We start from the raw sequence: 26,854 nt of genomic DNA on the forward strand, positions 1-26,854 counted from the left end.
AATAAGGACATTTTCCACCATACATTTTCATGGTTAAAGATCACAATGCAGCATAACATGTGGCCCCCCCTAATGTGGAAACTAAACCTACACTATATACAAATATTTGCAAGGTTGCAAGGTACACTTTGTTACTGTGGCATATGGGAATTTGCCATTAACTATTGTTTGGATAAGGAAGAACAACAGATAATTGGCGTGGGTTATCAGACCACATTTACAGGTTTGACAGCTTACGTATTTGTAATTGTATTAGTCTGCTCTAATTGGTTAGTTGTCTGGCTTTGTTGTTATGGGTCAACCTCTCACACGCTGTTGGATATGTCCCCCTGCTTAGTGTAAGAGATAAAATGTGTGGCCTAGTGTTACATAGTGATGTCATTATGTTATGGAAGAAAACAAAGGAGTCTTATGGAGGTGTTTCAGGCAGGGGGGGAGTGTGTGGGAGAGAAACTACAGAGAAGGGAAGACCACAAAAAGCATAATATGGCCTCTTTTAACAATTGTATATTGGCCCAAGACACGTCCCCCTAAGTGAGGCAGATGTGATAGCTGCCTCCCATGGTGCTTTTTAATTGCATATTCATAATTAGACCAGCAAGCCTACACATGGTTACACATACAAATAAGTTACAAGGACTTTGAAAGGTAAGGACATCCTGATGCAGTGAAGGAGTCTGCAGACAGGACGTTGGTGACAATAGGCTAGTTGCCAGCTTACTGAACCCGTAAATGTTTGATGTTAGAAACGTACAGTACGGTTTCCCAGCACATAGCAACTGCTGAATGCTAAAGTGCATACGTTGGGCAAATTGCACAATTAGCATAAGTTGCATTTATTAAAATGAAGCGAATTAAAGCCTATCTAAACAATAATAAATAAATGGTTTGGCCTATTTACACATTTTGTGGTTTTGGGGGTTATTGAGGATGCTTAATCCATTTCTGACTATGGCTATATTTGTACTCTCTGTGGGCTCGATTTTGATTAACATGAGTAGTGTTGCGACCATTGGATATAGAGAGCACAAAATAAAAATGATTGCCTCTCCTGTGCGCGATTATTTTTTCAGATAAATAAGCAATCTGTCTCGTTCAAATGATCCAGTGCCCTAAATCTTTTAAAAAGGCCCACTATTAATCAAAATCATTACACCGGGAGTATAAATATGGACATTTTCTGCTCAAAACTGGATCCTGACTTTTTTTTTTATCCTGAAAGTGTTATAAATTGACTCAGCATCCTCAATAACCCTCAAAATGACTTCATAATTGTCCAAATTAGTCAAGCCATTTTTAACTATTGTCCCCATAGGCTATTAGGGTAATTAATGCTAATTAACGCAACTTATGCTAATTGTGCAAAGGGCCCAACATATGCAAAGTTAACATCCGGCAGTTTCTATGTGCGGCTGTTCCGTCATAAAACGTTGGTGTACTCAACATTTCTTGGTTCACAACAGGACTATGACCTGGCAGCTAAACAAACAGAGCAGTAACACAAAAGATGGTAAATGACATCAGATATGGCGATTTTTAAAACTCCTGTTTTTCGTTGCGTGTAGTGTGTTATAAAGGTCGTGCATGTAAATAGTCCGCAAAGATCGAGGCATGTAACCATGTAAACATAAAAGCACATTATGTGTTTTTTTAACTTTTCATAACAGCTATTTTCATTGGAGACTAACTGTATGTCCCTGCAACAGATCACAGATCAGATTGTTACACATAAATCTCACTGGCTTCTCTTGGTTCAGTATTATCATAAACTGGATGTGGCTTCACTTTAGCTGGCCCTCCCTAAATAAGTACAGCTTTGCCTGCTCAGGGCTTGAGTTGGAGAGTGGACAACGGTGAGAGCTTTGTCTTTGTGCTTTCATCAGGAACACATTACTTAGATTTTTTCGGAAAATAAATTAAGGATTTTTTTCTGCTGTTATTTAAGGTTTAACAATAGAGTTTTAATTGTTCCCTTAGGTAATAAAACAATTGAAATGATGTATTTTTAAGCATTGGATTGTCTAATTCTGGTCACCTTTTGTGTGGCCATCGCTACATTACACAGCTTTCCCACTTCAGTAATCACCAAATGGGGTAGAAGTTTAAAAGAGGTGCACAGTAGTTGGATTCACTCCCTGTGATCCGCCTTACAACAATTGTTTTGTCAGTTTTACATTGTTATCAGCCGCTTCTTTGCTTCACTCTAGTCAAATTTGTGAGGAAATGTTCCACAGTTGTTCTTGCCCATGTTATCTTTTTGGGAAACATGTTTCTGCCCCAGTGGAAAAGCTATATGGAATTTCCCGCTGGCGTATTTTGATCATCATCATGATGGAAGATGACACGCACAACCACTGAGATTTCCCAAAAACCTAAAATATTAACTGTTCCGCTCATTTTCAAACTCTGTCTTGTCATAAATTTTGATTTATTCTGACTTGTTTGGCTATTGGCAATGCTTAGTCAATGGGAGAAACACAGTATTCCCCATAGGCAGTAAACCTCCTTTTATGTTTGACAAAAGAGGTTTTAAATTCACACAATAATCCCAGCAAGTAAAATGAAAGTCTAGTGTATTCTTCAATTGAAAGTTAGGAATGTGTCAAAATGTAATATTTAAAGCTGCATTAGTTTATATTTTCCATTATCTATTTGCCACTTGGCTAACACACTTACAGACATATGATCACCTCAAAATAGTGATGGCAGTATGTTTAATTGTTTAGTTGCAATTTATTGTTTTTTAAATTTAGGAGTTATCTGCCATGTGTCTCTGGCCACAAAATGAATGTATTACTTTTCTAGACCTGGTCTTTATTTTAACACATATTCTCTGGTACTTGCTGAACTTCCGTACTTTCAATTGTTAGTAAGTAGATCAAGAAGACCGGAAAAAGCTGTTGCTTCTTAAGACAAAATGTATACTGTGTGAGCACACAATCAGACAACAAAGCAGCAAAATGGGAACAAGGTGAAGAAAATATTCATGACTTTCTTAACAAGTCCATTTGAAAAGGTTTAAAATGACTTGCTTGGATTAGAATTTAGGTACATTCTATCACCAACTGCAATGCTTTATACAAAGGGGAAAACCTACGCATATTAGAATTGATTGTGTAAGGTGTCTTACATATTTGTTTATTTCCAAATTGTTGAATAATCTTCCAAACACTAGTGTAACTTATTAAATAAAACAAGGGTTAAGGTTAGGTTGTTTTTTCGAAACTTTGGTTAGTAATGTAAGATTTTACCTTAATTCCAAATAAAAAGTTGCACAATCAATGCTCTTAGATTATTTTATTTTATCAACTTTTTTTATTTAAAGTAATCGTCCTAAATATTGTTTCTTATTAACAATTATGACATCAATACACTGGTTAACCCCTAACCCGGTATTTTATTACAGTGCAAACACTAAACCTCACTGTAGGAAATCAACCAGCTCTGTCTACAGAGGAAACATCCAAAATGTCTTTCCAGAATAATTCCCAACTGCCTTGTCAGCCATCACATTGATGTTGTGGTTTCTGGTTTGACAAGCACCCGAACAAAAACTTGCCCTGTGTATCCCACCTGTGTCAGCCCATACAACACTGATTTCATTTTATGTTTCCCAACACCGATTGTCCCAGCCTCAAAGCTCCAGACATGATGTTTGGATCTGCTCCACTCTGGGAGATCCTCGCACACAAAGAGTGACATTTAGAGAGACAGGTCAGCATCAGCCCCATGCAGATAAATGAATCCCATTGTGGCTGAAACAGAGAGGAAAGGGGAATTTCAGAATGGACAGCAGACACCAATGTAGAGCAGAGTGACACCGGTGCCACCAAGCATGCCAGCTCATTACAGCTCCCAACAATGGCCGGGTTGTCAGACCAGGTTCTTAGCTGTTCTCTATTCTCTCCAGCCACTTATCAAAGATATCATTTTCCAGCCAGAGTGACATGAAATATCCCCAGAAGCTTCAGCTAAACCCTCAGTGATTTCACAGTCGGATACACACAAAGAAAGGACTCGGGTAGCAAGGGATAGAAAGAGCAAGAAGGAGAAAACGAACAAAGGATATATTTGTTTATTTATTGTGCGTTTTTTGCCGAACCCGGCATGCAAATGTGGCATTACAAATGATGATCCCCCGTAGCGATGCACTACAATGTGCCATGGGGAGGCTGGGAGTTTATCTTCGCAGGCCTGGGGGGAGTGAGTGTAGATTTGGTCGCAGTGGCAGCTGGAGCCACCGACACTCGCGATGTGTGTTGATCCTCGGATAGCGCCAGATGTGATTCCCAGAGGAAGCCGCGCAGGCAGCTGAAGAATCATACACCATGAAAAGTCAAACATGGTGGGGCGGGGGAGCCTATACACAGATCCACATGTGAACACTCTAACTGACACAAAAAACTCTCTTTCTACCTACTACCATACAAATCTGGAAATGGAAAAAGTTCTAAAACCACCAGCAATAATTCCTGACAAGACAAGAAATATAAGTACTTTCGACACAAGGGAGGAGTCATTTAAAGAACTATAATTATCTTACTATGTCATTTTATCTAAGCATTATAATCATACTTTAACAGTAATGAAAGTGAACATGCGTTTACAAAAAGCTAGTAAGTGCTAGCTAATAATTTAAAAGAAAAATCATACTAAACCAAAAGAAAAGTATATTTGTTCATGTATTACATGTGCTGGGTGTTACAAAGAGGAAGGTCGTGTGTGCATGGATGTAATGGAATATGTGTCTGAAACATACTTTTCATGTCAAAACTGAGCGCTCCCTCTATCACTGCCTGTTTTAGTCTTTCTAAAAAAATCTTTGTTTCTCAACCAACTGTTCTTGGGCGCAAGCTCTTCAGTTTGTGTATATCCAACTGTGAGGAATATGAATAGGAGTAAATCTATTTTCCGAACAACTTAGGTTTATCATTTTTGCTCCCTCTTAATCACTCTTACCAAGAGTGTTTACAAAGCATATGTTTTAGCTTTTCAAAAAGCAATTCTTTGTGAAAATGTGTCAATTGTTGCTGGTTCTGGTAATAGGGAAATTTATGTTGTCTATTCCTGAAATAGCAACATATCTATGTAGACATTTTTTCATGTGATCCAATGAGTGTGGACTGGTAGCTTGAGAGGTGCCTGAAGCCTTGCTGTGCTGTGTTTCAGGGTGACTCTATTCGCACCAACATCCAGCTGGATTTCGGGGATGGCACAGCAGTGTCCTACTCCAACCTCAGCTGGACTGAGGAGGGGATCAAACACGTCTACAAGTCAGCTGGAATATTCCGTGTCACAGCTCTGGCAGAGAACACGCTGGGTTATGACACCACAACCCTCTTCCTGCATGTCACATGTAAGTGCTGTCGTTTGAAGTTCAATTCTTCCCTATAAGTTGATTAACATGTTTTCAATTAAAAACACAAATAAAAAATCTTCCTGCCATTCCTTGAGTCCCTTTCAGTTGGTACCTGAGCTGAAAGCAATAAACCTTGTTAGCAGTAGCTAGTGGTTTTCCATGGTATCCACTCTCAGGCTACATACGGGCTAACGCTGCTTTTTAAATGTATTAACTCAATTTAAAATGCATTATTTCACCTCGATGGACCTTACTCTAACCCAAACCGTAGCCAAATGATACAATTATCTTTCTTCTTTTCATCTTTTGTTATTATAGTTTTACCCAACCTATGATAAGAATGTTTTTTGCAGTTGTTTGAGAAATAATAGGGCTATCAGAACATTAGGCGTTGTTCTTTTTTTCCATGTAGTTGAGATCAAAATGATCATGCTATGTGCAACCGGCCCACTATGGCGTTGTAGCAGGTGTTATATCATCAAAAGATTGTCTCTTGTTTTATTTATGAATGTGCTGTTGCATAGCTCCAGGTGATAAAATATGTTGCTTTCCACAGAATTACCACCATACTGTTAATGTTAACCTCATCTAAATGGACCTGCACTTAGCGCCACACAGGGTTATGTATTATAGCGTCTGTCATAAACACAAACCATTTTAAAGGACGAAAGTCCCGTTTCACCGTGTTCAGTGAATGAGTAGTCGGCCTGTGAGGCGTCTGCAGCTAATTGCCAGTTATCTGGAGATAAAACCCCAGAATAATGGCTTATTTTTTAAGCGGAGCAAATTTAGAACAGCACAATGAAATTCCGGGATCATCATGCTATCCAGACAGTAATTACATAGCGCACCATCATTATAATATAGTGTTTCATTTTAGGTTTCCAGGAGATTTATACACTTGAAACAGATACAGATTTATACTCCTTCACATTGTTTTTCTGTAGTTGCTCCATTATTGATTTTATTCAATCCATTTTAATGTAACTACTTGCCATCCATGTGTCAGCCAGTGTGGTCCATATTTATTTCTTGCGGCTATAATTTTAGTTGGGGAAAGCCAAAAACGACTTTAATATCTTTGCTGAGCATATTTAATACCAAATGACTCTCTCGTACTTTCATCGTTACACACACACACACACACACACACACACTGAGCATCTCAAAGTGGGGATAAAGATTAGTTCTGGTTAAAGAGGATGAGAGCTAACAGAAGCCTTGGCGAGACGAACGCCTCAGACCACAGCACTACACAAACCTTCCGTTGGAGTTTTCCACGAAAGTAGTGTATTTCATTTCTCCGCGCGGGAAACTCTATCCCTGAGATTAGTGTAAAGCAACCTAGACCCCTGTCAGGTCCTTTTAGCTTCTTAGTGGGGGCGTATTATCCAGAGGGTATCATGTCCAAAATACATGATGGTGTCAACATATTTTCAGTCTACGATTGAGACTTATTTTTAGTTGCCACCGCCATAGTTAGTTATTCGAGCACCTTTATATAAATTGACATTTTTAATCTGTCATCAATTTATACTGTCAGTCAACACCAGAAAACAACTTTTTCATTTTAATTAGCTCAAGCAAAACTTGTAAGGATCAGTTCCAAGGGATGAATTTGCTCTTTGACAGGTCTATAAATAAAATGAATAGGCAAAAAATGAGTCAGGATAGACTAAAATTATAAAATGACTATGATGTCACCAAAGACAAGGTTTATACAATACTAAATTGCCCCAGAAATCTAATTTTAATAGGAAGGAAGAAAGCCTGGCTTACCATTGATCAACCTAATGATATGAAATGGCATTTAATGAACAAAAGCTCCTACTGAATATTATTATAATTATGTCAAGTTAGGAAAAGACCATGACCATTGTGAATGTTTAAAAAGCAGATTTGTTCAGATACTACTGCACAATTTATATTTAAATGTGTAGTGATAGTTTGGCATAAAACTGGGGATTGTCCCATCAATTTTAAACAATTGCAGTTTTGTTTTGCATCTGTTCATGACAATTATACCAATCCGCACGTAGCATTTGGTTCTATTGCTTAAATTAAGGCACTGTTTCCCCCCAAAATACTTTAAAAAATAAATAATAATAATCTAATAAAGAGAAGGAAAGATCTGACCATCATCCTGAAGAGTTGTAGCCAACAAGTTACTTAAATGAAGATCTATGACAGAAAGGTGCCAACAATAAAGCTAAGATGTTTGGGAGGAGATCAACAAGTTTATTCAAGACAGTTTCCTTGTGAAATACTTTAAGATAATATAAAACATAAAGCGTTTCTTTCTAACGTCCTTTCTTTCTAACGTCCTTTCTTTCTAACGTCCTTTCTTTCTTTCTTTCTTTCTTTCTTCTTTCTTTCTTTCTTTCTTTCTTTCTTTCTTTCTTTCTTTCTTTCTTTCTTTCTCAGGTCCAGTGGAGCACATCCAGCTTCTCGCTCCCTTTGTGGTCATAAAAAACAAGGAGGTGAACATCACAGCAGTGGTCCTGCCCAGCCACTCACGCACTGTTACTTACTTCTGGTGGTTTGGTAACAGTACTGAGGTACTTCTTCCATAACAGCACTCTTGACTTAAGCTGCTTTTAAACAGCAAGCAGGTTCTTTTGTGGCTCCCTCTGCATCTGACTTTGTTGGCCTTTTGTTATAATGTATACATTGAAAACAACATGTTAATGATTATGGTCACTGCTTTAGTTAAGCATGTTAATACTCTAACATATGTAAAATATGAATGAGCAAAATATACTTTAGAGTATAAAGGGATTATTTTTGCAGGAATTAGAATATAAACCAAAGTATTGGACACATTCTAATTTTACCTGAAAGTTTCAAAGTCCACTACAATCCATCCAGGAACATTGCAACCCCTAGAGCTATGATGCTTGCATGTCTAAAAGGCGGCATATGTTGTCTGTAATCCCATAATATTTAAACTGAAGTCAATCTCAGGTTGACCTTTACACAATATGTTTTTAATTGTTTTTTTAAATGACAGTTGAAGATATATTTTTGGCGTAAGCTTTTCATTAGAGACATCCCCCTTTTATTGGTATTTAATCATTATTATCATTATGTATTTATTTTTATATTGTTTTATTTATTTATATTATACATTTGTACATGTTTTGTAATGTTGTTTTAGTTTGTCTAACGCCTTCGTTTGTTTTACTGAGAGGCTTATCCGTCATGAACATTTTGAATCATTATTTATTTTCTTTTTATCAAAACACTATAAAGATCCCAAGGTAACCAATTGCCTAACAAAGCACTCCAAACAAACCCTTACTTCAACCAAACTTTATATTTCTCTTGAATAAATCCTGGTTTTAGCCCTATTTGTCGCACCACTGATGGATGGAATGCACATAAGGAATCTTTGGCCAAACTTGAGAACCAGCCTATGGCAAGATAGTCAATGTCCAGTGATTTAAGCATGGACCATGTGCTTGAGTGGGTGTGACATCCTTTGTACCTGTACCTTTTGCTCTTGCAGCCCATAATAACATTGGACGGGAGCATCTCACACACCTTTCCCAACGACGGAATGCACACCATCACAGTACAGGTGGCTGTAGCCAACACCATACTGCAGGATACCAAGACCATAGCAGTCAAAGGTCAGTATTTCTTCTATTTCTTCTTACTTCTTAGATTTCAGCTAAAAAAATGTAGTCTTATGGAAATATTTCAGAAAACAGTCCGTTAGTTAGACACCTTTTAGAAATATTTATGTGTATAAAATGTTTTTGAAATAAAACTGCTGCTTCTGAGGGGAAATATATGACATCACTTTTAGAACCTATGAAAATATGTCTTCATTTGAAAGTAAGTAGCCCGACAGCAAGTATCTGTAAAATACTTTGATTTATACCAGTAGATGGGGCGGCTTAGAGCTGTGACATTTTCTAATTATCTAGAAGTGCATCTGGTACATTCAGCCAAAGGGAAGTGCAGGGGATATGAGAAACCCTCGTCTTTTCATCAAGTGTTAACTACCTGAAACTCAACTTGAGCGAAATGACAGTTTTGGCGCAGCTCCCCGAGAATAATGCCCCTGGATCCGAGTGAATTAATGGCTGATTCTCCCCCGACTCTCCTCAACAGAATTCTTCAAATCTCTACTTTTATCATTCTCCCCTAATCTGGACGAGTTCAACCCAGACATACCCGAGTGGAGACAGGATGTGGGGAGAGTAATTAAGAAGGCTTTGCTCCAAGTGAGTGAATTTCATTTTCTCTTCCGTCCATCTTGCTGTCTGTCTTCAACTCCTCTGTCTTTTTATCTCCTATTGTCCTTCTCACCCTGCTCTTTCTCAATTATTTCCTATACCCCTATTACCTTTGCTGCCCTCTACTCATTGGTGCGGCAAAAAATATCGCCCTTAGGCTACCCAGTGATTCATCATCAGAGAGGTGTGAAGACGCCTCTGCTTTCCTTCTCGCCCAAGAAGATTTCATGAGATCGGATTCTTTAAATGTAAAGTCGGCAATAAAAAGTTCTTAGAACTTCAAGTGTGGCGGCTTCGTAGGGACCTTTTGAGTGACAAAGTATGTCACGGTATCTAATGTGTGTATGTGTTAGCATACTTGAACGTACTGTAGAGGGGTGCAAGTAGCATCGCAATGTGTGGGCAGCTCACCCATCGTTGTTAAGTGCTATTCAACTCCATATTCACAGTTCATGAATAGCGGACTGCATTTGGTTATGCTGCGCTCTTGACCGTCTTACCAACAAATCGAGTTTAAGAGCTGCAGGTGGGCGCTTTTGTAGAAATGTTTAAAATGGTTAAAGGAGATCTCATAAATAACTTAGGCAAGGTCGGTTTGGCCCCAAAAACATATTTTTTTATCAATAACACATTTCCCCATCAAGTCCAGAAGATGGGACATGTTTCTGTTAAATAATTTCGACTGAATCGATGTTAACAACCCTGTAGACTGGTTTTGGTTTTGTTTGAACTCGACTAAGGTGTACATTTCACTTTTAAAGAGACCCTGTTATGGTTTTTGGGGGTTTTCCTTTCCTCCAGTGTGTTGTATAAGTTTTGTGCATGTTAAGGGTCTGCAAATGCTTAAATCCCAAAGTTCCCTCTAGAGTGAGTATCTTTTCAACACACAATCAATGACCTAGATTATCAATACATTATTAAGCTATTAAATGATTGTGTTCTTCTCTGATCACAGAGATTAGCATGAATACTGTCATAACACATTTACATTCCTTAACATAACATGAAGTACATGCGCTGGTGCCAGGGTTATGTGCAGGGCACTTTCTAAAATGTGCTTCTTTAACTTCGTCATCCTAATAAAGTGTATCCACTTTATTTGATAAGTGAATTTCATCAGGATTTGTTAATTGTCTTCCACTTCATGCTGGCTGAAAATGAGGTTGTATTCCTGCCTTTCATTAGGTTGAAGGCTCCAGGTTCACTGTGTGGGAGTTTAGTGTTCTAAACAGCAATGCATGCAGAACAACCAGAACAAAACTTCATTATTTCAGTAAATTAGAAAAAGCTTAATACAACCTTTAAAATGATTAGGGCTTTTACACTTTGGTAGAGTGACCTTTATTATTCCAAGTTATGTTTTCCTTTCATGGTGCGTCATGGTAAAACATTGGCTAAAAGATACAATAACCAAGTGTGACTAATACTCCTTTATGTTCACGTTTGCTTTTAAAGAGTTTTTCTCCTCACACTTATCTTGTACAGTAATGGATAAAGACAAACACTGTTTTATAGATACTTCCCCCAATAAACTTACATGGAGTTCTTCAGGTGGACCAAGCATGAACATACACATTGTATGGCTATCTAGTTGTCATAGAACTAGGGTTACAATAAATAACCATCCTCACAGATTGTTTTTTGAAGTGAAGTATTACATTGAACAGGAAGTATACTTGTAAATAGTGACCATTCATACATGTGACTTTTACTATTTTAATCTGGGGGATAGTGCCTGATATGTCACTTTTGCTTTATACATTTTCAAATTGTCCTGCTCAAACTGTGGATGTGTTTATAAGCCTATCAATGACATCACATAACATTTTCAGACAAAAACGGTATACAATTTTGACAGGAAGGCTTTTTTTCCCGCTATTTTATTACGGTTGAGAACTCTTACTTGAGACAGAGGCCAGTCCACATCTGATGGCTTTTCAATATAGTAAACAACTCCCCAACAATAAAACAGGAGATGAGAAGAGGGAACAACTTACAATTAAAGTCAAGGTCCATTTAACTGTGGCGCTATTACTTGCAGGGCAGATGCTGAGTCTCTCGTGTTATAACTTTGGTGCCACTGCCTCTACTAGTTCTCAATGCACAATCAGTAATGGAGGTTAAATCATCCCCCTCTGTTTATCTACAACTGTGTCCCTCTTACATTCCCTTTATGTCTCTCAGCTCAAAGGCAGACAGTTTACAATGTTCATACTCCCCCACAGCTTAATTTAAAGTTAAATCTAGCTGTCATGTTCTTATTGCTACCCTGACGGCACAACATTTCTTAGAAAATCCTTCACAGCAATATGTTTTGCCTTCACTCTGGTAAACTATGGTTATGTTGATAATGACCGTTCTCTAAAATGACTAGAATTGATATTGGGTTTGAAGAGATTCCCCTCATGTTAATTAAAAATAATGTGAATTTCAGTTAAAGATGCCCTATTGTGCTTTTAGGGGTTATCCCTTTCCTGTATAGGTTTATGTGCATGTAAATGGTCTGCAATGGCTAGAATCCCAAAGTGCATGATGACTAAACGATCTAAAAAACTATGGAATGGGTTGCCATGGAATTTTGCAAAACCAGCCATGATTCCAAGACATCCCAAATGTTGTCGTAACAGAGCAAGCAGCTAATGTCTTCAGAGCTGTTGGTTGGACTTTGTCATTATTAAGTTAAATTACAAAATGTGTTTAATACTTCACCAAATACCTCCAAATGTAATGTCCTTAAGGTGTACTTTGTAATTGTGAGCATGCTTACAAGTTTGAATAAGATGTAGGCCATGGTTAATATTATACCAGCAACACCAATATCACACTTTTATTGGAAGCATGTTTTCCTGATGTTGCCATCATTTAGCTCAACGTGTGCTGCTGCCGTGAGTAACATGCGCCTCGCTGACCGTCACTCTGGTGGTGACTGAGGAAGTTCCTCAGCCTCATTTTCTCCATCATGTACTTCCAAAACCCCTTCACCACGTGGCACTGGGTGGGCACGGCGGTCGTCTTCCTTGGGACGCTGCTGTACACCGAGGTCTTGAGCAGTGTGTGGGCGGCTCTGCGTGGATCAGGCGTAAAGGCGAAGAAGGCCGAGTGAAGAAGAAGAAGAAGAAGAAGAAGAAAATGATAAGGGACTAATGGTCGGATAGAAACACAGCCACTTTGATTGACTTAGAGATTGTGTTTGGTCAAACATCCTGCAGCCATTTTATGCAGTTATGTCATTTTCTTAGGCTGTAGTAACACACACACACACACACACACACACAGTTTTACCTTTAGTTGAGCTCAAACACGTGACTTTTTAACCGTTGCATAAATATCACATATAATCGCTTCTGGTACATAGAACATACACAAAACATATGGACTGTATGCGTAGAGGTGGAAACTTTCAGTTTATTCAAAGTTTCATTTCTGTCCTCAGCCCCTCTAGAGCTCATCTTCTTCAGATAATACCAAAATAAACTTGAGAAAATATTGCACTGTGGGATCTTTGTATCAAACCAAATTGAGCCACACTTCCCTGCAGCAGGTAACCTCCTCCTCGCTCAGTGACTCACCTCTCTCCCTGCTTGCTATTTCAATCTAATGTTTGTTTCCAGCAGTAGATTTGCACAGCACGGAAAGAGAGCACTCCAAGCAGCTTTTTTCTGAACTAATGACAGATTGCATTGAGAACAAACATGGTCAAAGTGTATTGATTTTTTTCAGTGGCTATTGCCTCTTTTGTCATCCTATTTACTTTACCTCCCCCCTCTGCCGCCCCTTCTTTCATTGCAAGTCATGCCTACGGCTATCATTTGTCCACTACTTTGGTACTCAAATAGTGATTTCAGTGCTTTATAATTGATGTGCTTTGGCTTTAGCCTCTCCATTGTCCAACCAAGCCGTTGAGAAAACATAAAAACATTGCAGGCTCTAAAATGAAGAGTGATCACCACCCAGGCTCTGCATTCTTTCCTTGAATAAACTGTTTTAGGGACTAGAAAACGATTTTGGGAAATTAAAACAGAAAACATTGGTTTGGCCTCACCTATTTCATCAGAAACCATTGGAAATTAACATTTAGCCAGAAAACGTTTTCATTTCAAACCAATTTACTTTCTTTTGTTGAATTCCAAAAGTTTAATTATATGCCTGAAGGAATTCATATGTGAACCATCACCAAAATATCTTGTTTTCATACTTTGACAGCGTGTTTGAAACTTTTGTTTATTTATCTTACAACTATTTTTTTTTTCCGCCCTCAAGCAATTAGAAAGGCATGTCTTTGGATAGTTGAGTCTTAGCTGTGTTTTCAACATAACCTTTGTAGCAAAAACCTTCTGGGTACAATTATGGTGGATTTGCTTGTTATCAATGAATGCTCAAGGACATAGGATGCTGTCGGGAATTTTGCAATTACAGGTATCTTCTCAAAAAAGTTAGGGATTCAACAACATTTCTAAAGTTCATCTTCCTGTAACCATGAATGTCTTTATCCTGTTCCAGGACAATCCATTCACCCCTTACCAACTATTGGAACCACCATGACTTGAAACACATGTAATAGATTGAGGTGTTTGTTATGTTGACGAAATAATCTGTTTATGCAGATATTCTGCTTTGGTACACAGTTTATGTAGCACAATGTCCAGTTGAGAAATATTGAAACTGAACATTTTTCCTATCTCGACAATATGAACTCTAAACTGTTAAAGAAAAAAAACAACTTTGCTATCTTCCCAAGAAGTTATATTTGAAACAGTGGGGTACTAACATGTGTGAACTAGACACAAAGGTCATTATGCATTCAGCACTCTTGTATCTATCTGTGTTGTTCCTACCCAATCTCCCGCTGCTCTCTCTCACAGACAGCAGTCCGGTGCTAGTTGTGAATAGTAACTAAAGTCCAGTTTCGCCACTGCCATCATTCAGGTGCATTCCGGTAAATGTTGAGTCCCTGCAACATACTAAAATGTATTTAGAAAGACCAGTTGGATTTACAGTAGTTTATTATGTCAATTTGAAAAGATTGAATAGATTTATTTGTGCTATTTTATCAAAACTTTGTTAACTTTCCGTTGTTGTAGAATATATCGATCGGGGTTCTTGTTTCTACCTCTGCAAAACATTGGCAGTAATAAAATTACCACAGAAACTTACAATGATCTCAATGAACCAAAAAATGATTTTGCTGTTGTGTGAATATTAAGTTAGTTACGTCTAACTCATGTTTTAAAAAAAGATTCTTTAGCCAAAGTAGCAAAGTAAAGTTTTATATTTCCTTTGTTTTGGGTTTAAATGTGCATGTGTTAAGATTTAAGACAATATTTATTTCTAAAGTTCAATCAACACTTAATAAAAAAAGTCAAAAAAAGAAAATAACTCTGATTAAGAATTCTGCCTCGTTATATCATTAAGGCATCAAAAACTGTATCAAGAGGGTGTGCTATGTGAAGATGATCCCCAACGTCTGAGGTGTTGAGTGTATATAGCCACTTAGGCATTTATATCCTGACTGAGGGTTTGAGTACATAATGGAGTGCTTTCTCTTAAGATTAAAAACAGATATAGATGTACTGCTCACATTTTAAACATGTACTTGTTATAAAATGTGCTATGTAATGGATAACGAGTTAGATAATTCAAGGCTTTGCATTGGGGTCCCTCAAAAAGACGCTGTTCCACTGCGTACCAATGGCTGAAATGTGGCGACACTAACTTGACTTAAAAGGGGGCAGCACTTCATACTGTACTTCTTTGCAGTCTTCTCCTGCTGTTCATTTTAGTGTTTACCTCTGGTCTTTCCTTTTCCACTGATTTCCCTAACCCTCATCTAACGTCTTCCCTTTCCTAGTTTTCAGATCTTGTTCTCTCTTTTCTTTTTTCTTTACCGCCGACAGTTCAGCAATCATAAGTCCAATGTTTCATGCTCTTATTAACATATATATATACTATACAATCCCTTTTAGAGCATTTTTTGCAGCAGCGTGCAAAAAAGAGCACTGCTTGATGTCCAAATTCAACTTAGCCGCTACATTCATACACCATACTCTTCATATTGCAGCATATATCCAAAGCACCCTCTAGATTATGGCAGTGTACTTGAGTGTTAGTTCCTCTGCTGGGAAAGTTATTATTTTCACAACCAGCCCCCTGCTATGTTGAGCGCTGTGCTTCCTTATGCCGGCAATACATATGTAACATTTGCACAATAATCCACTCCAGGGGGGTTAGCTGACTGGAAGAACGTGATTGTCTTATTTCATGGGCACAGAACAAAGTCACAAATTGATTACGTTATTTGTAAAAATCACTGTCACAGTGCATTTGTCTGCCTTATCCCAGGTGTCAGACTTCCCAGAGGAGCAGCTCCTGGTAGCCGTGTTCCCAGGTGTCCCAACAGCTGCTGAACTCTTCCTGTTACCCCACAAGAACCAATCAGAGGGCAAGAAAAAGAGTGAAGAGGTGCTAGAGCAGGTATGGGCAACTTTAATGGAAATCTACATAACTTGTCAAAAACTAATCCAAAACATTGCTGTTGAAAAACAATGACTTCTTTGAATGTAGATAACCATGTTGTTTGTGTTTATCAGGTATCCGATGTAATTGTAACAGCGCTGAACCAGAACTTGGTGGAGTTCGAGCTGAAGCCCGGCGTAAGGGTGATTGTGTACAACACACAGTTAACACTTGGTAAGAAACATTTGCTCTTATTGACATTAAGTTATCAACCGTAGTTTTACCTTGCACTGGTAATTTAAGCTTCCCGTATCATTTTATATTCTTCATTTGGAAGTCCCAAAAAAACAGAACTGTAGAAATCGTCATTGGACAACATGATTTTTTTCTTTACTCCACCATTTAAAATTTGTGTCAGTCTGCCGCCTTTCCCAATAAAGAACCAAGGGACAATTAGAGGGTGGGGGTTGATTTTAAGAGGAGCTCCTTGAGACGATCTCTTATGCCTGCCATAAAAAGCTGAACATCTGTTCTATTTCTTGTATCGCCATCCAACCACAAAATGAGTGTTACACAGAGTATAATTATGTTGATTATTTAGTCCTTGAGAAAGAACACTGTACACTTTTATGGGAAAAACAGTCTTAAGAAATGCTTGAAGAGTCAAATGTGTCTGCTTATAAACTGCTGAAAATAAAAAGGTTGATCAAGATTAGAAACCTTCTATAGACACCGCTGCAGAAAACAAAATTGCTGTTATAAGTATCAAATCAATGCTGGATTCATGGAGGCACATTGTAAAGAACATGGATTTTCAGGAAAAATCTACCCTTTATTGGTATTGGAAATTCCTTAACAAATCCTGAGTCGGAATGCTGGACAGATACACTTACACAGTATTCATTGCTTGGCCAGTTTCATTAGGCATACAGTCTTCGGAGGCACACAGCCATGAGTTGTGTGTAGCTGAAAGTGCTGGGTATTAACAGCCAAGCATATGCTGCTTTGTGACTATATGTGGTGTGCTGCACTTTAATGAAACTGGAGGTGCACCCAGCTGGATCCCTCTTTATATTTCACCTCCCAAGAAAAGGTCTAAAATGCCTTCAAGCTGCTTGAGAAAGGTCAACAACATGTGTAACATTGTTTCTAAGATCAAGTGTTTGCAAGTAGCTCATAAACATTGGAAATGAAATGTGATTTCCCTGAAATAACAGACAATAATGCCCTCTTCAAACTAACATGTTTGATTATGAAAAAAAACATGTACTGTGATACCAATCCTAGAAAGTGCTTGTTTGGTCAGCCTTTTGTTTGAGGTAAATGTAACCATTTCAAATCCACCTCAAATGTAAGAAATACCTGCTGCTGTCACCTGTTTTGCCCGGCATAAGAAACAGCAATTTCAAGCTATCAAAAATTATGACATTTGACATATATAAAACAAAAGCATCATTTTAAAATCCATTATCTCTGTTGTGTGTGTATATACAGAACTCATGATCAGCAGTGGAGTTAATTTACTGGAGCATAAACATGGGTCTATATTTCATTTCAAAAGTTTAATCTAAATGTGCAGTCCGATAAATGAAGAATAACACAATTTGTATTGTGTTAGAAACTGATAACACAAATGTTTATGAGACCATGACCATTTCTTTGCTAAAATTGTTTTGCGGAACTGCCCAAGCACTTGCAGTTTATACGTGTTGCACATGTTGCAGATTAAAGATGCCCTGTGGAGTTGTTTAATTTGTTATTGGACAATACACAATCCTGCTACCTGTGTACCCTACTCTGCTAATCAACAATTAATTGGCAAGTGGTGTTGAATGTACTTTTTTATATCCTTCTGTTTCTTATGATTAGGCTTTTAATAATTTCCTTCCAGGGGACAACGGACGAAATTAGACATTGGCTAACTCTAGCATTTATTGAGAAATGTATTAATATGCGCTGTGGCTGTAAAATAAAGTAGAACACTGAAATGAACAGTAAAGAAAATTAGCTACCAATGGAGAGTAAGACTGGAGGAGGATATCTATGAAGGCTAACAAATGTAGTTAACATTGCAGGATTTACAATATTTAAATGATAAATATTAAAAGTGCTTTAGTAATATTGGAAATATCTTGAATAAGTTTGGTAGGATTGTAATTGTTTAAAATACAGTAGTATACGTCACAAGCACAGTTAGGCCTACATGCTGAACGAGCTAAACATGTTGTAGCCTACATTTATTTACAGGTCTTCCAACAACTTCATTTAACGTAGTTACTTGATATAGCTTTTTAACTTTTAGTCAAGAATAATGTATGTAAATTTACATCAGATGTTGGTTAGGCTAACAGCAATATTAAAGCACATCTCACATGCTAACCTAACTAAACATGTTATAAAGCCTTTAGATATTTACAGGCACCAAACAACTTTAGCTACTTAACTTTTTTATCCTGATTAATATATATTTGTTGCTCCCACAGCACCCTTGGTGGACTCCAGCCCCAGACACAGCAGCTCGGCCATGCTGATGCTCCTATCGGTGGTGTTCCTGGGTTTAGCAGTGTTCCTCATCTACAAATTCAAGAGGTATACTGTGTGATTACTTCCACCTGCTGCACATAGCATGGTCATATAGAACCCTAGTATATATCTATTATTTATGATCCATTATTGATGATACCATTTGAGCACCGTCTGGACCAATCAATCAGCCTCGCTAAGAAATTTGATTTAAGAAGTCCCCCTAGAGGTTGTACACAAACTTCTAGCAGGATTGCATGGGCATGTGGCTCCAATCAGTGATAAAATCTGGAGAAAACGACCATTATAGGATTTAATATGCGGTTGCTGTGCCATGCTTGTTATTTGCTGAATAAATTATTCATACTTGAAATGATTCTCTTGAAAAGTCGGGGGGAATGTAAAAGCTGTCATTAATTATGAATATGAATTTTTTCACATTAGTCTAAAGAGTATGTATTTTTCAAGAAATCTCACAGTTGACAAAACAGAGCAATTAATAACCAAAATGAATAGTAATTGGAAATAAATTGGATTGGTGACTAAATAAAGATGTAAATTAGGTGTTCTAAATGTTGATGGGAAAAGATACCAGTGCCAATGTTATTTGCCTAAAGATTAGTCACTGAGGTATTATTACAGTCAAGACAACTTTCAAAGATGGAATGCCCAAAGCACCAAGAAGCAGGACAACTGTCCTTGAGGTTAGCCGAGAAATGTGTTTAAAAGAGTTTGTCATCTAAATAATACTTTTGTTAGACTTGTAAAAATGATAATTCTACCTACCAAAGAAAGGTTTATTGTGAGAAGAATGATTATAGTTAAGACTATAAAGACTATATTACAAACATTTCCTTTTTTTTCCCCCAATTTGTCTTTTTTTGTAAAATTAGAAAAATACCTTGGATCAACATATACGCTGAGGTGAACCAGGAGAAGGAGCAGGAGATGATTGGCTCGGTAGGCCAGGGCGACAGCACGCCTAAAATCACTCTAAGTGAGTTCTCCGCATCCAAAGAACTCATGGAGAAAGAACTGGATGCCAGGATCAAAAGTAAGTGAAGAGCTTTCATACAAGTGGTGAAATCTGACATGAAAGGGGTTTTGGTTTCCTTATCTGAGACAGGATGTTTCTATCGTTTTGAAGATGGTTTTAGAAGACAGAATACACAAATACATTGGTGCAGAATCACTCCCCAGGAGTACTCTAGCTATTGAATTTAAATTATTTTTTAAACAGAGAATTGGCAACTTAATCTCCTTTTAGCAATTTTAATTATTCAGAGATGAGGAAAGCAAAGGGAGCTGCAGAGTAAAGACAGACCAGGATGGGGTTTAGCATAGTAAAGAAAAGATTTTCAGCAAGGCTTGCAGTACTGAGAACAATGAATAAATAATAAAACCAACATGTTTAAGCATGCTGCCTCAGGATTTAGTTGGCCAGTAGGAGCACAGAGGCAGCGGCCTTAATCACTCGACTATTTGGTTAGAGTATGACTTGTTTAAATATTCCAGCACATTGCGAAAAGCTAATTGGCTGACTTCTGCTTACTCTGACCTTATATGATGCACTGTTTTGCTGCTTTACCAATAGAATGCAGTACAGGTCAAATGGCAAGTGCAGTTCCCAAATTAATGTGTCTCTGAGTAGCTGACGTAGGTGTGAAAATGATAACAGGTCTTACACAGGGGTGACACCCACAATATTGTATTATGCTCAATGCCCATTATTATCTTTTGCTTACTGCCTGTAATAATCCACAGAGGAGAGGCAGTCAGTATTGTCTTCATGTAGCAGCATGACCTGAGGTGGTGCCCTAACCCTAATCATGCTAAATCTAAAATGTAATAATATTTGCTGACCACTGCTATGGAGGACTTCACAGGGTTGCAAAACTAGTTGCTGTTTCTTTATGCTACACATTAATAGCGTGTGAAACAAAAAATTGTATTCCACTACTGTAGTGCATTTTCTGGAACTTGCATAAGGAGAAATGTACAGGAAAAACAGCAGCAACACAAAGGCCTTGATGCCTTCTATACAGTGCAATGCAACTTCAAAGTGCATGTACATGAGATTTGTGATATAGATCGGTGTAGTATTGAGTCTCAAAACCCAGAAAATAATCAGCACTTTACCAGTTCTGGTTCCTTCGTCTTAAGGTCAATGGATCTTTGAACATGTTTGTGGTAAGGAGTATGCTAACCCATTTTTGTGTCAATAAATACCCCACTTGTAAATGTCCCAAGCTTATATAAGTCATATAAATAACAGTTGCTAAGAAGTGACTAAATTAAACTTATAGACCTCATCACTCAGACACAAGTCCACCTTTAGCTTAGCCGGGGTGACACACAACCATACAACTGTGATGTGGTTCATTTATAGCATTACATTAGCTTTTTACTTCTGATTGCATTTACGCTTCAACACATACACAAACATAGTGATGTTTATATATGGACATCCTTTTGCTGAACAAAATGTGTGAGTATCATCAGCATTTTGTTAGCTTTTAACCTAAGTATCACAAAGTGGTGTTAATAGGTAGAGATTATCCTGCTGAAAAAAATGTGATAAGGATCATAAACAGGGGTTGACAACAAAGCTTGACTTCTGCAGTGTAGCAAAATCCATTGGGGCAAGCCATTGTTTCTTGTTGAAAGACCCCAAGCAATGCTACATTCCAGGTCGGCCTACACAAATACATCACCACTGCACTACTTCATAGAGTGCTCTTATAAGAAGATAAAAAAAGTTTTACTCTTAGATAAATTAATAATTACATAATATAATTAATACACTAGACATTTTAGAGAATATATTAAAAGCGATCATGCTAATAAGACTAATAATTACTTCCAGTCCTGGAAGATATATTACAATAAATGGCCAATCCAGGGATTAAGTATTGTTTTTCATACAGGCTGCAATAACAGATTTTAAAAGGAATGCTTATTTTCAGTTCAAAAGAAGAAAAGACATCATCATAGTAATGCTTAATATTACTGGACACAACATTTTCAATAATGCAACGTAATATCATCCTTTATTAAACCCCAATTCAACCCCCAGTTCACACAAAGGCTCTTTTCTACAAATGCGTAGGGTCCAAACCCATGAGGATATAACCCTTTAAAAATTAAATAAAGCATTTGTTTAAACATTCTAATAACAGAACATAATAAAAACAACAACAAGTAGGCATACAAATGAAATTATTCAAAAGAAAGAACTAAAATAAAAGCAACTCTCCTGAGTGTGAGCCAACAAATCAATCATAATGTCTTGTTCAGTCTTGCATAAAGTACGTTTGTTCTAAAAAGATGAAAAGCAAATCGATAAACATGTTTGTTTGGTATGTTTTTGACAGTTTTACATTATAATTCAATTAATTGTTCATGAAAAATATATTGCATAACAGGATGAAATATGAACTATATTTGGTGAGTAATGTTTGTTTACTCAATCCTCCAATACGTCTTCAACATACTGTATGGACTTTGTTGGCTCCCTGTTCTGAATGAAATCATAACTTAAATAGTTTTAGCATCCAGTTATGAAATAATTAAATGATGATAAAACTTTACAAACTAATTGCATCCTTGAATCAGAACTAGCAGTTAGTCTTGACAGGCTGTTATGACCTACAGTACATAACATAAACACCAATGTGTAGTTTCTTGTATGTGTTTCACGTTGCCTTGTTTGTCCTTAAAACCACTTTAAGAGTTGTTTTGTTTCCTTCTGAGCAAGAGTTGTTCCCTAAAGTGTTGCAAAATGCAGTGGGACCACATTGAAGGACATTTGATATATCGGTAACCAGGGTTGGGAGGTTTACTTTAAAAATGCATTTCATTGCAACTAGTTACCTGTAAAAAATGTAATCAGTAACCTAATCTGAGTATCAAAATATAAAAAGTAATAAAATCTGATTACTATCTGTTACTTTTGAAGAGAGATTGTATTTGTAGTATAACCTGCCTTTCATTAAGCATATTCGGGATCTGCATGTACCCTGAAGACATCATCCTCCACTGATGACATACAACTCAATTCCCCTTCATTTTAAGCATGAGCTGTAGAAAAAAAGATACATTTCACAACGGCTCAGTTTCTAATATCCATTAAACCCTTGGATAAAACCTTTTCAAGTTGTCAATGACAAATAAGTTTTATTTTTTAGGTTTTGATGCAGAACTAACTTTCTTCGTTCTCTCCTTCTATCTTTCTCTGCTCAGGGGGAGTTGGAAATCCGTGCGAGAGCACAAGGGAGATTCCAAACTGTACGAGCGTGTAAAGCCGGAGAGCAACAGTTTATGTACAGCGAAGTGTTACAGTGTCGGGGTTCTCTTTCTGTTTTGTAATTCTCAACACAACTGATGTTAATAGTTTTCTAAGGGACCTCATTTATACTGACTTGCACGGATGCCTCGTTCAGCAACATCCACGCAGAAAAATGTCAATTTACTCGATGAGATCAGAGTCGTAACTGGCAAAACTTGTTCAGTTTTGTGGATGTGTAAGCTACATCCATTCACAGAGGGAAAAACCTTTGGTCCAATCCTGTGAAGAGTTCTGTAAATTTCATAAGGAGTTTGCTTTGAGAATAATTTCTGCCTATATATAGACTATAATGTCTGAGTTCAATCTAACAGGGAATATTATTGAAATGTACAATATTATGATGTGTTCTGTTAAATGTATATATTATTACTTTCTACATGCTTGTAGTCTAAGTACCATGGACAACAGAGGATCTGGTCTGTTTTTGAAAGTGTGTTAAAAAGTCAACATTACTTAAAGAAATCAACTTTGTTTCGCTACGGTCCTTGACTTGTGCATGTTCTTATTGAGGACAGGATTTCTGTGTTGTAGATAAGCAAGTGTTGTAAATAGTTATTTTCTAATCTTCCATCAGAAGAGCCCAATGGATTTTACCCACACTTGTTCCCTTATTTTCTGAAGTTACTGTTTGACGATAAGTATCTCATAGGAAAAGATTTATCTGTAAATGCAGGTAGAACTCTATTGAAATAATGCAGTGTTAACTTCTCACCATTTCCCTGGAAAGAAATACAAACATGTCCAATGTGTTTCATTAGATATACACAATAGATATCCAGTGATGTTTACACAGATACCATCATTGCCATATGCCTCATTACATTACCTTTGTCCTGTTGGACAATGACTCTGATAAGACATCAGAACTAAATTATATTGTAGTAACCAGTGATCAAATACACAATATTCATATGTTGGGAGAACCTTGATGGCGTTCAATCCAAAATAACATTATAAGTTATGTGTACGGTTCCACTTCGGTTCCAAAAAACAAGATGACTCAATAGAGTGGTGCATTGATGTCGTATTATTGACGACCCGGAAGTTAGCATCGCAAGTGCTCCCTCAACAAAAAGCAATTGGATTTTTTAAAAGATGTTTGGAAAATTGCGAAAAATAAGCTCTGTGACCAAAAACATGTGAATGAGACTTTACGTGTTTTATTCACCATGATGTTCTCCAAAAATCCCAAAATGGTGTTGATTTTTGGAGATAAAATGTCATTGCCAGAACCAGAAGCTAACAGTAAGGTATTAAAAAAACTTCATCAAAGTCGAAGGACCTCATGTGTTTAGTCACTTGTTAGCAACCACCGTTTTTATAAAGCATTGAAGCTTCGGGCATTCACAAGTTGGGTGTTTTTCCACAGCCCTTAATTCAAACAGTTGACTTTTAGATGAGTGAACCGGAAGCGATATAAAAAGCCAACTAATTTCCTGGTTTTAGGACTCATACCTGCTCCACTCCATACAATATTGAGTTTAAACAATTATGAGTTTAGTTAGTTATAAATGCCAGTAACTGCCACGTGTGTAAAGCTACACCTAATACTGTTAAAACCCTAAGAAGGCCTAAAGTACATCGATTTTTTTAAGCATATACCTTATATTGCTTATGTTATGTTGAATATACACTATCAAAAACAAATTATTTTTTCATAAACGGATATAATTGAAAACTTGTAATGAACTCTTGCTAGTTTCTCACTTCGTTCTTTGCTCAGGGTTTTTCTGTGTTGGCTCAAAGCAGGTGATGAAGGTTGATTACTTCACAGATCATTTTGCCTCACAAACATTTTTAAACTGAATTTGATCTCTAAAGTCAGTTGTCCATAGGGCATAGTGAGCCAACTTTCTACCCGGCCCCAAAGCCCGATTCACAGGCAACATTGTGCGAATAATATAACAGCAGTTGTACAGCTTGGATAAATTTGCCCTTTTTTGTGGAGGGAGAAAAAAAAATGTTCTTGCTTTTAAGATAACCCTAATTTCAAAGCATCCATGGTTTTCGTTCTTTGCAGAGGAGCTTTCTTCATTTATATTTCATCATACAACTGTCATTACATCCTGTCACTGCAAACCCACAATAGATGATATTGAGCGGAGCATGACGATGTCTTCGACTCAGCCTGGCTACAGTCATGATAGTAATAATTTCACTGTAACTGTGAGTGAATCGGAGCGCCTTTAAAGCTCATGTTATGCCAAATGCCTGCATATGACTTAACTTAAATCAGTGCTTATGTCAAATTTAGTGGTGCCTTTCTCCCTTTGTAGAGTCTTTTTATCATATTTGCACTGGTTTAGCAGAAAGCAAAAGCTGTGCAATCCTGTTGTGAAATCGCCCCTTCCTTTAAAAAGTCTAAATCCACTCTCCATGGTGCCATCATGGTTCTTTAACAACCCTGCGCTTGACTCACTGCTTTGCTTTAAAATCAGGAAGTAACATCCTCCCAGCATGCACCACTCTCCCATCAAAGCTGTTTTCTTACTGACTGGCTTCGAGATGATTCCCGCCAGCCTCTTGGTATCCAGCATGGTGATAATCTGAGAGAGCTGGACACCTGAGAAGAGCATGCCCCCATGCAGCGCTTTCCCAAAATGCTCAGCTGAAGTAAACAGCACTTGCAGGATAAACGAGAGGGGACAGAGGAACACAAAGGCATAGGCTGTCACATCACATATTCATTACCTCAAACACAGTGTTCTCATATCAAACCAAACAGCCAAACCGTGTTACCGCAGACAGAATACACATTGAACAAAGATTGTTTTATAGCTTTGTTGTATTCATCACATGCCGTAAGCAAAGGGTTGTTTGCCTTGCTGGATTTTCTTAGCGTGGGGTTTTTGATGCTGTCTTTCTTCTGATTTGTATTAGCAAAACAGGATTAGGACACACAGAAAAAAAAAGAAAAAAAAAACGTTTGAAAAGTTTGTACTGAACTTCATTGCAATCCTACATGTACTGTATTTTGTTGTCCTTTTTTCTCCCTCCTGGATCCTTTGAACTTGTAAAGAATGTATGATGACTTTACTGGTTATAGCCAGGCCATGATAATTTGAAGCAGCTTTTGCATTGTACAGAATTCGGTACTCCAAAAAAGTCTCAAAGAAAAGCTCCTGAACATGTTCATAGTGGAACTGTGAACAATAAATCATTTCATAGACTTTCGGTAATTCCCTCATTGGTCATTCCATCACCACGTTGATCACTGGACATTGCTGTCTAATCTGACTTCTTAAAAAAGCCACAATATTCCGTAAAATTATCCAGAAAATGAAAGAGATTCTAGCTTTCGTGATACTTCCGAAGGCATAAGCATTGTAATGTTCTTCATTGCACAAAAATCTACAATGCATGCATCATCATTAATGTGCCATTTAATCTTTATTTCCATATTTCTACGGTAAGGAAACTGTCATTTTGAAATTGTTTCAAATAAATGTATTTTTGTACATCAACGTTTATTGTCGTCTGGCTGGTGATATTTCTGTAAACTGAAAAGTGCAAAGAAGATGAAGGTTTAAAGCAAATAACACGTTTGATCACACAAAGTAGTACAATGTCTACAGTTATAAGCTCTCAACAAGGTCAAAAAACTAGCATCCTAGTTCCTGCTCCTCCTCCACTCATGGAAACAAAACGCTATGCCATGATGCCAGCTTTCACTTTTTAACAGTTCATGATGAGAGTAGAACGTTATTACATTAAGCCACATTGCATAATAGAAGTCAGTGACACAAGTGCTTGACTGAGTAAAGATGTATGTGCACTCAATTTTCCTCAGCACTGAGGGATTATTATGTCTGCTATCATTCTGTTTTATCTCCAAATAAAGTTGTTTGGAGAAACTGATAGCTTTTTTAACTAGTTGTCTGATTACCAAACTACTTTGCACCAACTTTGTACTTTGGTTGGTAAGAT

The 26,854-nt window shown here is 37.4% G+C and overlaps 1 protein-coding gene across 1 annotated transcript in view; it reads left to right on the forward strand.

Moving 5' to 3' along the window:
* sorcs3a (sortilin related VPS10 domain containing receptor 3a) overlaps positions 1 to 26,334 on the forward strand; it is a 220,516-nt gene extending 194,182 nt beyond the window's left edge. Inside the window, exons 19-27 of the mRNA XM_063884714.1 lie at positions 5,170 to 5,356; positions 7,784 to 7,917; positions 8,868 to 8,991; positions 9,479 to 9,591; positions 15,943 to 16,074; positions 16,191 to 16,290; positions 18,540 to 18,645; positions 19,473 to 19,633; positions 22,822 to 26,334. Coding sequence (XP_063740784.1) covers positions 5,170 to 5,356; positions 7,784 to 7,917; positions 8,868 to 8,991; positions 9,479 to 9,591; positions 15,943 to 16,074; positions 16,191 to 16,290; positions 18,540 to 18,645; positions 19,473 to 19,633; positions 22,822 to 22,880 — 1,116 coding nt within the window. The 3' untranslated portion in view covers positions 22,881 to 26,334. The remainder of the gene's footprint in view (positions 1 to 5,169; positions 5,357 to 7,783; positions 7,918 to 8,867; positions 8,992 to 9,478; positions 9,592 to 15,942; positions 16,075 to 16,190; positions 16,291 to 18,539; positions 18,646 to 19,472; positions 19,634 to 22,821) is intronic.
* The last annotated feature ends 520 nt before the right edge of the window (positions 26,335 to 26,854 follow it).

The sequence above is a fragment of the Eleginops maclovinus genome, chromosome 5 (assembly GCF_036324505.1).
Source record: "Eleginops maclovinus isolate JMC-PN-2008 ecotype Puerto Natales chromosome 5, JC_Emac_rtc_rv5, whole genome shotgun sequence".
Classification (NCBI taxonomy): domain Eukaryota; kingdom Metazoa; phylum Chordata; class Actinopteri; order Perciformes; family Eleginopidae; genus Eleginops; species Eleginops maclovinus.